This window comes from Solea solea, chromosome 3 (genome assembly GCF_958295425.1).
Source record: "Solea solea chromosome 3, fSolSol10.1, whole genome shotgun sequence".
In the NCBI taxonomy this organism is placed as follows: domain Eukaryota; kingdom Metazoa; phylum Chordata; class Actinopteri; order Pleuronectiformes; family Soleidae; genus Solea; species Solea solea.
Genome location: NC_081136.1, coordinates 4171078 through 4183430, shown reverse-complemented (window position 1 = coordinate 4183430; position 12353 = coordinate 4171078). Strand labels below are relative to the sequence as shown.

The following is a 12353-nucleotide window of genomic DNA, read 5'->3' as shown; positions in this document are numbered from 1 at the left end:
GATTTTAATCTTCCCCTGCTCAACCATGCGTTACTCGTATCTTGTAGGGACGCAGGAATATCCTGGACAATTTCCTACATGGGATTGTCATTAGGTAGGTTGCAGGATTAGAGCGCGTTAAGGTTCTTTAGGGGGAAACGAACCTGGCGGAGAGACAACGCAGATTATTTAATTTAAGATAATGCCAATTTTGAGAACTTTGTTTTAAGTTGCAAATTAAAATGAAACCTTATTCTGTGGGCTGAATTTCACATGTCATGATCAGACAGTTTAGCTTAATGCTGAGACTGTCAAAGTATCCTCTTGTGGCAGGAGTTAGCAGCTGCATCCTAAGAATTTATTTTCATAGTTGGTGACTTGTTTCTTGGGTTCATTGTCTTTGTGGTTAACATTGATCATGTAAACATTGTAAACTTAAGTTGTATTTTGCCTCTTTGCAAAGTTGGCAAATGGTGGAAATTATAGGACTTTATGGTTTGCTCAAAGTAGAGTTGTGTTTTGATAGCGTAGGTGATGCTAGACTTGCAATTTCAGCTAACAAGTGTCTGTAGTTAACTTTTATCCATGTCTTTCTTTCACATTTAAAGTTTGGCATTGACGGCTGCTGAGTTTCCCAGTATAGGCAGCTTGTGACGTCATGAGGATGATGCTTAATCCCAATGTCTTGGTTGGCTGCCCAGAAAAACTGCAGATCTCCCAGATGCTCAGGTAAAGTTCCTTCTCTGATTCTCTAGCCTTGCCACAGTTTCTCTGGTTGAACCCTCATTTTGCTAAGCATGTAATCAACTCCACTTTCCTGTCCTCAGATCTCATTTTCTCTCCCTGCTGCCTTCCAACACTCGCTGCTGCTGCCGTCATCTCTGCTAAAGGGAACTGTATCCTGACACGCTGCATTGTCATGTGTTGGGTAAGATGTGCCACGGGACTACTGACAAAGTGGACACTTTAAAATGCTTAATCTAACTTACCCTAATGCTTCATCAGTTTACAAGAGTTTAAAGTTTAAAAATAATTTAACTTGACATTCTTGGGGTCAGTAACCTGACTTCTAAACCTCCAAGAAACCATGCAAAAGATCGCAAGCTCTTTTGCTTGGTGTCAATATTTGAGCAAATTTATTGCTCAATTTGTAAATCGGTCAGGATTTGAGCTGGTTCTCCTTCACACAACAGAGAACGAGGTAAATTGAGTCGACTCCTAAGATGGTAAGGCGTTTCGTCCTTCCCCTTCTTCTCTGTGTGCGAGGAAATCTGCCCACAAATCCTGACTGAGTGGCATACCATGCCTGTGCCGTTTCCAAAATCAGACAAGGATCCATCTGGTTTTGTGACTCAGCCCGACATGATATGCATTGATCTTAGGCCAAATCAATTGGTATGGACATGTTTGTCAATCACCTGTAGACAGAGTGAAGCATTGGGTGTAATTTGGGTCAAGCATTTTCAGGTGTCTGCTTTGTCATTAGTCTAATGACACATCTTATCCAACACATGTAAATGTAGTGAATCAAGATACAGCTCCCTCTAGCTGAGGTGACGACAGCAGCAGTGGATGTTGGAAGGCTGCAGGGAGAGACGATGAGATCCAAGGACAAGAATGTAGACTTGATTTCATGCTTGGCAAAATGAGGGTTCAAGCAGAGAAACTTGTGACCAGGCTTCAGTATCAGAGAAGGAACTTTGTCTGGGCAACTGGGAGATTTGCAGTTCTCCAGGCAGCCAACCAAGTCATTGGGCTTAGCATCATCTCAAATGGCTTGCAAACTGAGGCAGAGAATAGAGAGGTATTGGTTTGATTTCATCAAATCTTCTGGTCTGTTGAATTATGGTTGGTGGTGGAGGTAGTTTAGTAAACTGTCAGTGTAGAACAGGAAAGGCAGGGAGAGACTGAGGTGCCCTCGCTGGATGAAGAAGACCTGTCACACTTGACCAGGTGAGCTACCTGAAGATTTGTATCATTTGTTTGCCTTTTTTTCTGGTGACTTACCAAAGTATTACAACTTTATTTTCAGATCTTGGACCAACGACACTCTGCCCAGCAGACTCATCCAACCCAGGACCCCCTGCCACACATCACATTTTTCAGCCTGTATTGACATTGAAAACTTGTATTTGTTACCCCTTTTTATAAAGTAAAAATAATTTATCTTAACTTGATGGTTGACTTGTAGTTTTTGTGATAAATGTCCTTATTTCGACAAATTCTTTGAACTTTAAAGATGTGGAATTCTTTAAAAAGAAATTGCATTAACATGTTAACGTAAGACTTGGTAACCTTGACTAACCTTAACTCTGCCAAGTGTTTAGATGTTAACCAGATAACTCAAACCAGATATCCCTAGTTGTCTCAAAACCCTTTAAGGCCCTTGTATTACTACCCAGTTAATGGGTTCAAGGGTTAATGAACCTTGAACTCTGAATACCAACTTGATGGTCTGTTAGGATTTAGGATAGAAATTGTGTTGACCATGAGGTGCAATTTACTGCTTGAATTTGAATCAAACAGACAAATGATAACAAATTTGGTTAACTGCTAGATTGTCTTGCATTTTAAGCTGATTTCCTAGAGTTCAGTCTACCTCTTCCAGTTAAAAAGATGGTGGCTCTGAGGGAAATCCACTTTAACTGTCCCTCTAAAGTCATCCTCACCTTCAGGGAGAAGTTCTAGGGGGGAAGAGCATCACCAACAGGCCCTCTCGTTTCATCTACTACCCCAGCCATAGTTTTCAGACGAACAAGGACAATGGCATCCTCCTAACTTCCTACAGTCTGTGATGAATTCATTCTCTTCCTTGGAGTAAATGAAGACCTGAAAGAGCTGGTTCTGAGGGATCTGACAGATCCATGGCAACTGGCGGTGATCTGTACGCAGGGATGATAATAAAGAAGTGGATCCTCACAACCCGGCTGACGACGCTTTCTTTGCACCCTACCAAACCAAGGAGCTCTTTAAAAGTGAAGGCTTTCACTTTGTGAATACATTGACTTTCTTCACGACTGGATTGAGACAGCAAAGAAATGTTTCCAAACCAGTGGTTAAGTTGCAATCCACATTTTTCAAACCCCTTATGTTTACTTAACTGTATACTGTAGATAAGTGCCATATGCAGAGCAGAGTAAGAACAGTCCAGTTCTAAGACCAACTCATTTTGGTCTTGCAACCCACTTTTGGCCACAACCCACGAAAAAACAGAACTTCTGAAACTTTCGAGACAGTTGTTGAGGCTTATTATACTTCAAACACAAGGTTACAGGTCTTAAAAGATGCATCAAGGTCTTGACGGATGTCTTCAGTATGTTTGGACTTCTTGTTGAGCCACTTCTAGAAGGATCTGGAGCTTCTTGCTGCAGTAGTCTGTGAAATGACAAGAGTCTGATCATTTTGTGAACTGTGTCGGCCTTAAGCTTTGGGTTCAAACAATAGTCCATTATGTGGTTTGAAGTTTATTGGCAGCATTCTTCTCTCAGGTCCAGGTAAAACTGGCGATCAGGGTCTTTGTTCTAATTCTAGCGTGAGATGCTACTAGTTTCTTGGCAACCCAGACGCCTGGATCATGTTGCACGGTTCTTCACACCTAGCTAAAAAAACACCTAGCTGGCATGCGGAAAAAGATGTTTTTTACTTATAACGACAATATTCTCATCTACTGTATAAAACAATGTCTCCCAGAGTAAACACACATCTCTTTGCATCTCGTGCATTTATCTTGCTCATATCAATATCAGGTACATCTTGCTCGTACCGGGTTGGACTGTCTTTTGCCCTCAGAACGACATTAATTCTTCGTCACATGTATTCAACAATGTGGTGGAAACATTACTCAGTGATTCTGGTCCATATTTACATGAATGCATCAAGCAGCTGTTACACGTCTCTTACGCAAACCTTCCGTGTCAACACACCGAGAATGTGGTCGATTGGGATCTAGTGACTGAGGAAGCCTTAAGTACATTGAATATTAAAGAAACCAGTTTGAGAGGATTTAAGTTTTGTCCTGCAGGCATGTAGTTGGCCGATTCAGATATTTCAAGCAGTCACGTGATTACTCGTGAAACAATTTACCGAAGCATTAAACTCTAACATTAGTTGTAACAAACTTGACTTACTGAATGTTCGTGTAAATTTTTTGGGGAAGCAGGGGCGGTGGATGGTCACATAGTAAACTGGGAGTCCGGAGAGTGTGAGAGCCAAGCTGCAGCCTGTGTTGAAGAGGTCCGAGTATAGAGACAGGCCCACGATGAAGAAAGAAACCGCTGTGAAGGTGACTGCGATGACCACAGGAACCTTTTGGATTGTTGGGGAGAAAAAAAAGTGTGTTTTTAAAGGTCTGTAGTTCAGCACAGTAACTTTTCAGATGAGCTAACCTTGAAAGGTCTTGGGAGGTCAGGGAATCGATAGCGATGAATGAGCATTGCCAACGTTGACAAGGCGATGAAGAACCAGCGAGAAAACGAGGCAACGTTCAAAAGCTGGTAGATTTCACCTTTCAAGATCATCGCCACTGCAAAGGGGAACTGGAGACACAAATGTTATATTATCTATTCTCATTAGACCATAAAGAGTGTTGCCCTCAACTGGTGTCAACAAGCCAAAGGTACATTTGAATCCATGTTTTTCACAAATGCAATGTGGCGTCACTCCTAGTTACGACTTCCGGCTTATGTAAACGGAACCCACCATAAGTTAACACATTCAACAATTTGGTTAAAACCCAAGAGACCGTGGGACCCCCTACCAAGACCCAGTAACACTAGCCTGTTTGGTTTCGGTACTTTTTTGCCTGTGCCCCCATAAATCCTCTTTCCTGCCGGTTGAAAGTACTTTACCTGAAATAGTACAGCAGCCAAAGGCGTGCGTCTGCGGATGTGGATCATGGAAAAGATTGCCGGGCAGTGGCCTTCCCTGCCTGCCACAAATAACAACCTGCACCACAGTGATTTACAGTCAGTTTGATGTCACATTACTAGCACAATAATAAACCTTTATGCAGCTGAAGGTACCTGGTTGATCCAAACATGCCACCGTTGAGCGCCCCGAGGCACGACATGGCCACAAGAACCGGAATCACGGGCACAAATGACTGGATGGATTGGTTAGCAAACGTCTGTAGGTGAAACGGATCAGATCAGTGCTTTAGTATCAGCACAACACACATCTATTTCCTCCAATTTAGCCTTTTAATTCCACCACATTGTGTTTTTTCAGTGTTAACACTTAACCACAGCCACTGCGTCAGACATCAAGAGTTGAGCAGGTGTCATCACGGTGTAGTAGGCCACATTAATAAACACATAAAGAACTGTCACTGTCACCATGGAGAAAGTGATAGCCAGAGGGATGATTCTGAATGACAGAACACACAGAGAAATATAAAAAAAGTGCATTTCATAAAAGGACGTACTGAAATGGAGAACTTGCCTGTTCGGGTTAATGACCTCCTCTGTGACGCAGTTCAGATAAAACCTGAAGAGGAAAATGAAGAAAAAAGACTTTGCACCGCCATGCATGTGGATAGGTCAACTGGAGACATGTAGAATATGAGTGTAAATGATTGTGGATTGGCTCAAACTCCTCCAGCGACTATCGGCAGGATAAGTGGTAGAAAATGAATGACTGAATGTATGAATATTAACACTTGCCAGTCACTTCATTATTTATAGCTGATCTCCTTCAAGGTTGATCACCTATGATCACATTAAAGTGTCCAGTTAATCTCATCCCCAATCTCCATGTCTTTGGACTGTGGGAGGAATACATGAAATGTATGAAAAGATAGTATGTGTGAAGACCAAGAGAATAAAGCCTCAGTAGTGTTTACCATCCACCATAGGCATAGAGACCATTATAGAACGCTAGTGGCAACTTAGTCAACGTCAACAACTCGGGTTCGAGGTCATTCTGGAAATTTTCCGTCTTTCCTGCAAAGAAAGAGACACGGTGAGGAAGTAAATATGCCAACAGCTCAAAAGCCACCCGTGTCTTCAGAGGAAACACTCTCTCACCTTTCCCCAAGGCAATCAAGCCGGGGACGATGATGAGGACCACAGCAAACATTTTAACAACAGTCAAGAAGACCTGGATGCAAGAGGTCACGGTCACACTCCAGCTGTTGACTGCTATGGCAAATGCTGCAGAGACGAAAGGAAGCACTGAAAGTAATTAAATGAAGCGTTCACTCCCGTTTTGAAGCCTCGGTATTGACCGGCGCCAAATCAGTTGCACTCGGACTTTAACCAAAGACACCGGCAACCAGGTTTCTATTGAACAATACCATCACACTGGTGTCCATTCATTTGTTGTCTACTTCTTTATTCTCCACATGAGGGTTGTTGGGCAGCTGGAGCCAATCCCAAAGCCACTTTTTCCCAATAAAAACTTAACTTGTTTTTAAAACGTTTCTGTGAACCCCCCCCCCCCCCTCCAAAAAACAACAAAAACTTAGTGTAGTTAATATGCCAGGTCTGTATGTGGCACTGTAATGTCTTACAGGATAGTAATACAAAAAGTGATGTATGTATTTTTCCACTGACTTACTTCTGTTTAGGAAAGTTATAAATCAAGTGAAATGTTTGGGGAAACTTATTTTCCCAATTGACTTCCATTAAAACTCGCCCCATGGTGGATGACTCCTACGTTCATCTTTCCTCAGACGGCGTCCATTTGTATGTACATTGAACTAGGTGGGCTCACAGAGCAGTACAGTGGCATTGTGGGTAGCAAAGAGGAAAGGAACGTAAATCCACTCACTCACTCCAAGGACACCGACGAGTTTGATGAGCCCCGTAGGAGCAACACATGGTGCAAAGAACGGCTCCACGATGTAGTGGCCAAATGCCAGGGACCCGTAGGCAGTCACAGCTGGTCTGCAGGAAGACCACAATGTTTGTGTAGTTGTGTTTGGCTATTTTATTCTAACTACAGCCACAACAAAGTGTTTCTTATAAACTTACCTGATGAACATGAATTCTCCCCAGAGTCGTAGGAAGGCAGGCACCGGCCCCAGTAGCTCCAGCAGATACGTGTACTGGCCTCCTGACTTTGTAAACGTGGTTCCCAGTTCAGCGTAACACAAAGCTCCTAATGGAAGAAACACAAGAGCAGGATTCGTCGGAAATTCCAATGAAAGGTTTTTTTGTTCACGTTTGGTTCAAATGCTTAAAAGTCCCGTGTTTAAAGGTAGGGTTCTAACCCTAACCCAGGTGAGATGGCAAGTTGTTAAGTGCATCATGATCTAAAGTTTAGGAGTTTTTATACAAATATTTCATTATTGTACTTGTACCATGGAGGAAGGACGTGAACCAGGGAACATGAAACAGAACGCAGATTGAGTAAAAACACATAATGTCGGTACTTCTACTTCAGGGAAGACTACTTTTGCTCTACTCTATAAATGTTTGTAAAAATATAAGCAGTAATGCCATAATTCTGTACATTAAATACGTATACGTGGCATGTTTTTCGCTTCTTTACGCCACAAACTCTCTTTTACCGAACAACGAGATGATTCCACTCAGCGCCCACACCAGCAGAGACAGACCCACACTCCCGCTGTTCATCAGGACTCCCTTGGGTGAGACGAAGATGCCACTGCCCACCACTGACCCGATGATGAGGGATATGGCCGGCAGCAGGCCGATCTTCCTCCGCAGCTGCACCGCCTCCTCTTCCACCTTCTCCTTCCCATCGCCGCCCTTCGCCGTCCTCGCCTGTGTCCGGTGCATTTCTGCAAACAGACCAGTCTCCTGCTGATATACTCGGAACAATTCCGGTCATCGGAGGGAACCACAACCTACCAATTACCTCCTTAGGTCCAAAGACGAGAAGCATCAAAATTGGGAAATAAGATGGAAATATGTGACATTCCTGCAGTAGCATGTCGACAAACAACGGAGTATTTAATACGTAGAGACGAGCAGAGTTTGTTTAGGGGCAGGAGATGTTTCACAGTTGTCTCTAACAAAGTTTGCTTTCCTAAAACCACAAAGAATCCATTTGCATAATGAAACACAAAACCGCTCCCTCAGTTCAAATACAATAGTGCTCTATAGGCGTGTGGAAACTTATGTAATTCTATATAATTGCGAGATTCTAATGAGTTAAACCTATGTTCACTGTATGAAATGCTCAAAATAAACCCGATTTGTAACAGCATGGAATAAAAGTCACAAACTGGCCACTAATGGAATAACTTTGAATCTGTTTTTTTTTTTTTGTTCGTAATGACATGTTTTTAACGACATTTCACGATAAACATTTTGAACATACATGATGTCCATTGTTTCTTACTGCCTGGGTATTTAAAACCATGTATATTTTCTAACATTCATGAAATGACGTGTTGGTCAAATACTGTGTACTGTATAACACTTACCTTCCTTTACTGCGATGGCCGGAGCTGTGCTGAGGCGTCTGACGAGCAAATCCTCAGTTGTAGTGTCGGGCGTTGTCCTTTGACTTCTGAATGTTGTCAGGCAAGTCTGTTCTGCATAAAACAGCTTGAAGGATCCGTGAAGTTTTTTTTTTTGAATTGCAATACCCCAACTAAAATGCCTAGAAGCGTCCACAAGAAGTTTCAGAAATGGATTAGACTGTTACAATAAAGCTGGATGTTGAGCGGACTCACTGTGATCGTGTGAAATGGTTCGGTTTGGTACGGTACAGTACAAACTTTTTGTACTTTCTATCAGAAACCGTTGTTTCTGCAAACGAAACATGTTTTTGGATCGTGGGAGGAAACCAGAGCTGCCAAGGCAAGAGTGCAAACCACTACACCAACCGTGTTTTTATAATGGGTCCCCCTAGTCAAGGCATGGCAAGGCAGCTTTATTTATATAGTGCATTTCATACACAAATGCAACTCAATGTGCTTTATATGAAACAGTAAGAATTGGAAAAATAAAAACTAAAAACAATTGTATAAAAACAATTTAGAAATAAAAACAATTTAGAAATATAAACAATTGAATAAAAACAATTTAGAAATAAAAACAATTTAGAAATAAAAACAATTTAGAAATAAAAATAAAAACAATTTCGAATACAAATAAAAACAATTGTATAAAAACATTTTGAAATAAAAATAAAAACATTTAGAAATAAAATAAAAACAATTGAATAAAAATTTAGAAATAAAAACAATTGAAGAAAAGAAATTTAGAAATAAAAATAAAAACAATTGAATAAAAATAATTTAGAAATAAAAATAAAAACAATTTAGAAATACAAATAAAAACAATTGTATAAAAACATTTTTGAAATAAAAATAAAAACATTTAGAAATAAAATAAAAATAATTGAATAAAAATTTAGAAATAAAAATAAAAACAATTGTATAAAAACAATTTAGAAATAAAAATAAAAACAATTGTATAAAAACAATTTAGAAATAAAAATAAAAACAAAATACAGAAAAATAGAAAAGGAGGGGAAAATTTTTTTTAAATAAGGTTGCAGCATAAATAATAATTTGCTTTAAAATCATTAATCATTTCAGCAGTTCTGCTGCAGTTTGAACTCTGGGCTCCACTATCTGACCTGAGTCAGTAGATCTCAGTGCCCGACTGGGTTTATGTTCTACTAACATCTCATTCTACTGGAAGTATAAATAGCAGCAGTCTGGTACCTTGGGTGTGTCATCGTTAAGTAGCTTCCTATGAGGTTTCCGACAGCAGTTCGCTTAGTGGTTAAATTATTGTACTTTGTTTGATCGACACGGGTTCAACTCCCATGTCACTTTCACACACGCGTCATGCCTTTTAAAGCGAGGTGGCTCCAGCCTTCAGACATAAGAGTGACTTAAAAGCGGCTTCGGGATTGCGAGTTCCTTCACTATCTCTCTCTGCACTGAGGTGATACAGACTCCCACTGCCCATAAGCAAAGACACAAAAGAGCTCAGTTTTAGAGAACAATCCATCATCGTCTCCTCACTCAATGGCTCCTGGAAGGGAAATCTCTCTCTCCCGCTCCAAATCTCTTTTTCTTTCTTTATCAACCTCTCAACGACGCACATCTCGGGCGTTAAGCGTGCCAGACAAATGTACAACAATGTGGATTTTCTCACAAGCTTCAAACCCACGGCCCTTTTTGCGCATCGCATTCGCCTAAATAAAGCATTTAATTGAATAGAAGCTTCTCTTGTTTGACTTATCTCGTTTATTGAGGAAAAAACGCAGCTGGAATTTGTTTTCTTAGGAAAATGATGTTAAATCAGAGAAAGTGAAGTTGTTTGTTTTTTTTAAGTAAATGTAAAATGCTTCGATAAAAATGAATTTGGCTTTTAAATTCTTGTTTTAGCTGAACAGCAGCGCCCTCTGTAGGCACAGTTGGTAGTCCATTCTTTTGGTTCAGGTGGTGTTTCAAGCACAGAAAATCCACATGGTGTAATTTGGAGGGCATGACATGAGGTGTCCATTTTCACGACAGCAGAAGTAAACTGAGTGTTAAAGCTCATTCTCATTCAGCAGATACTCATTTTGGCGCACTCAGTCAATGTGAAGCCGTCAAAGCCGGGGGAATTTACGTCCTAAATGATGAAGTGCTATCATGCTATCATTTGCCCTTTCCGTCAAGGCCTGTTCAGCTCTCTGCTCTTCAGCAGCGTCCCCTGTGTTTTCCCTGTTTCCTAAATGACATCATCAAAAGGCAAAAACATTCAGCTCGTCGAATAAAAACTCTCCGTCACATCCTCGAGTTTAGTGCAAGGACTTAACATTCCCAACGTCATCTTCTTGGCCAGGGCATAAATCCTCCAGGTTTTTATTGTCATTACCCTTCTTTTCTGCACACTTGTTGATTTATTCTCCATCCTTGGGACGGATCACCGCAGCCCCCCCCCCCCCCGTTGCACAGTTGGTATGGGAGACGCGTTCTCTCCTCTGATAATCGTTTCTAAATTGGAGGTTCATTTTCAACAGGCCTGTGAGATGTCTACACGCGAGTGATTTATTGTTTTCTGGAGGCAGGAGCAGATCATAGACCATAGGGACCAAAACCACAAGGGGGCGACTCTGCTGGTTTATGAATGAATCACTATTTTCAGGTCTTCATGCCAAAAATATTACCAGCAGACTCTTTGTGTTTGATTCCACACTGACCGTACATGTGCAGTACCTTCCAGACCACTTGGTGGCACTGTCTTATTATTTTTTAATCAAGATTTTTTAGTTGAGGTTTAAGACATTTCCGTGATGTTTTCAGGCATTTTTGAAGTCTTTTTTTTAAACTGATCTACAGTTTGGGATTGTATTGCGCTCTTGTATAAGTATAAACTGAAACACACTGTTGTCATGTGAAGTGAAGCAGTGTCCCCCCGCGGACGCCACAGGACAAACATTTGATCCTTCAACCCACGGTGGTTTGGTGTAGGTCGCATTTCCTCCGCCCACGTTCCCCCGGTAACTCCTTATCGCGTTCACATCAGGAGGCGACAGAGGTCGAATATCCTGTTCTCCGGACGAGAGACGCGGTGGAGACTGTTTAGTAAATGTGTTCATAAAGAGCCCCAAACACCTCATAACAGAGATTAAATCACAGTCGGCAACAAAAACACACTCCGTCAACGTGACATCATCCGTCTGCACCAACGCTACTGAACAGTAATTCATCGGAGAGGACAGGATTTTGACTTTCAGGTTGAATAATGAGAAGAATTTAAATTTATATTAACCATTTGTGTGGTAACTCAAAAAAAATAGCATTTAGCCATTTGGTGGATTGAAGAGGGTTAATTATGACTTTTTCTAGTAATTATAATACTGAACATTGCAACCAAATCAGCAGTAATGGTACAGTAATGAAGCATGAAATGAGCAATATTTTTGTTGGCAATACTGAATTTAAAGAATTAGAATTACTGGGGAATTCAAGTTTATAAGCTGTACTGCAGAAAAAAAAGATTTAGGTCATATTTCAAGGTTTCCAGGTCTGGAAATTTTGCCAGTATTGACAAAAAAAAAACAGAATAATTGTACATTAACGAACCAAACACGCTCATACCCGCGTTGTGGTCATATGCCGGGGGAATTTTGTTGCCAAGGTCGCCACATATTTTTGTTTATTTGATGCAAAATCCTTCATCTGAGTGTCCTTTCACCAGCGCCGTAGGTCTCCGTGGAAAGGTGCTTTAGTTTTCCACCAATACAGGTAACCATGGATACAAGGAGCAGGAAGCAACAAAACACCAAAGGACAATAAGGAGTAAATAAGTTGATGAAGAGCGTGACGGGGTGTACGGGCGTCTGATAAACACACACACACACACCGACTCGGTCATAAGCTGACAAGCTGTCACCAACACCGTAGTTTCCCCCGTCACTAACTGGGTCATCTCTGTCGGGCTGTTGATGGACACTCT

The 12353-nt window shown here is 41.1% G+C and overlaps 1 protein-coding gene across 2 annotated transcripts; it reads right to left on the bottom strand.

The window, feature by feature from the left end:
- Positions 1-3210: 3210 nt before the first annotated feature.
- LOC131456835 (cystine/glutamate transporter-like) lies at positions 3211-8405 on the bottom strand. 2 transcript variants are annotated; one of them, XM_058625488.1, is made up of 12 exons: positions 8372-8405; positions 7490-7723; positions 6951-7077; positions 6748-6863; positions 6003-6128; positions 5819-5918; positions 5220-5463; positions 5001-5104; positions 4827-4923; positions 4365-4514; positions 4107-4284; positions 3211-3354 (listed from the first exon to the last, which is right to left on the bottom strand). In XM_058625488.1, the coding sequence occupies exons 2-12, from the start codon at positions 7719-7721 to the stop codon at positions 3290-3292; spliced, it is 1539 nt and encodes a 512-aa protein (XP_058481471.1). In that variant the 5' UTR covers positions 7722-7723; positions 8372-8405; the 3' UTR covers positions 3211-3289. The 2 variants fall into 2 exon arrangements, with proteins under 2 accessions (XP_058481471.1, XP_058481470.1); XM_058625487.1 differs by having other exon boundaries at positions 5819-6128.
- Between the last annotated feature and the right edge of the window lie 3948 nt (positions 8406-12353).

Excerpts from the sequence above, each read along its gene's own strand:
- LOC131456835 (XM_058625487.1), bottom strand. The coding sequence starts at position 7,721 with ATGCACCGGACACAGGCGAGGACGGCGAAGGGCGGCGATGGGAAGGAG. Across the intron at positions 7,078-7,489 it reads TGGAATCATCTCGTTGTTCG|GAGCTTTGTGTTACGCTGAA; the intron begins GTAAAAGAGAGT and ends TTCTTCCATTAG. Across the intron at positions 4,924-5,000 it reads GGCATGTTTGGATCAACCAG|GTTGTTATTTGTGGCAGGCA; the intron begins GTACCTTCAGCT and ends ACTGTGGTGCAG.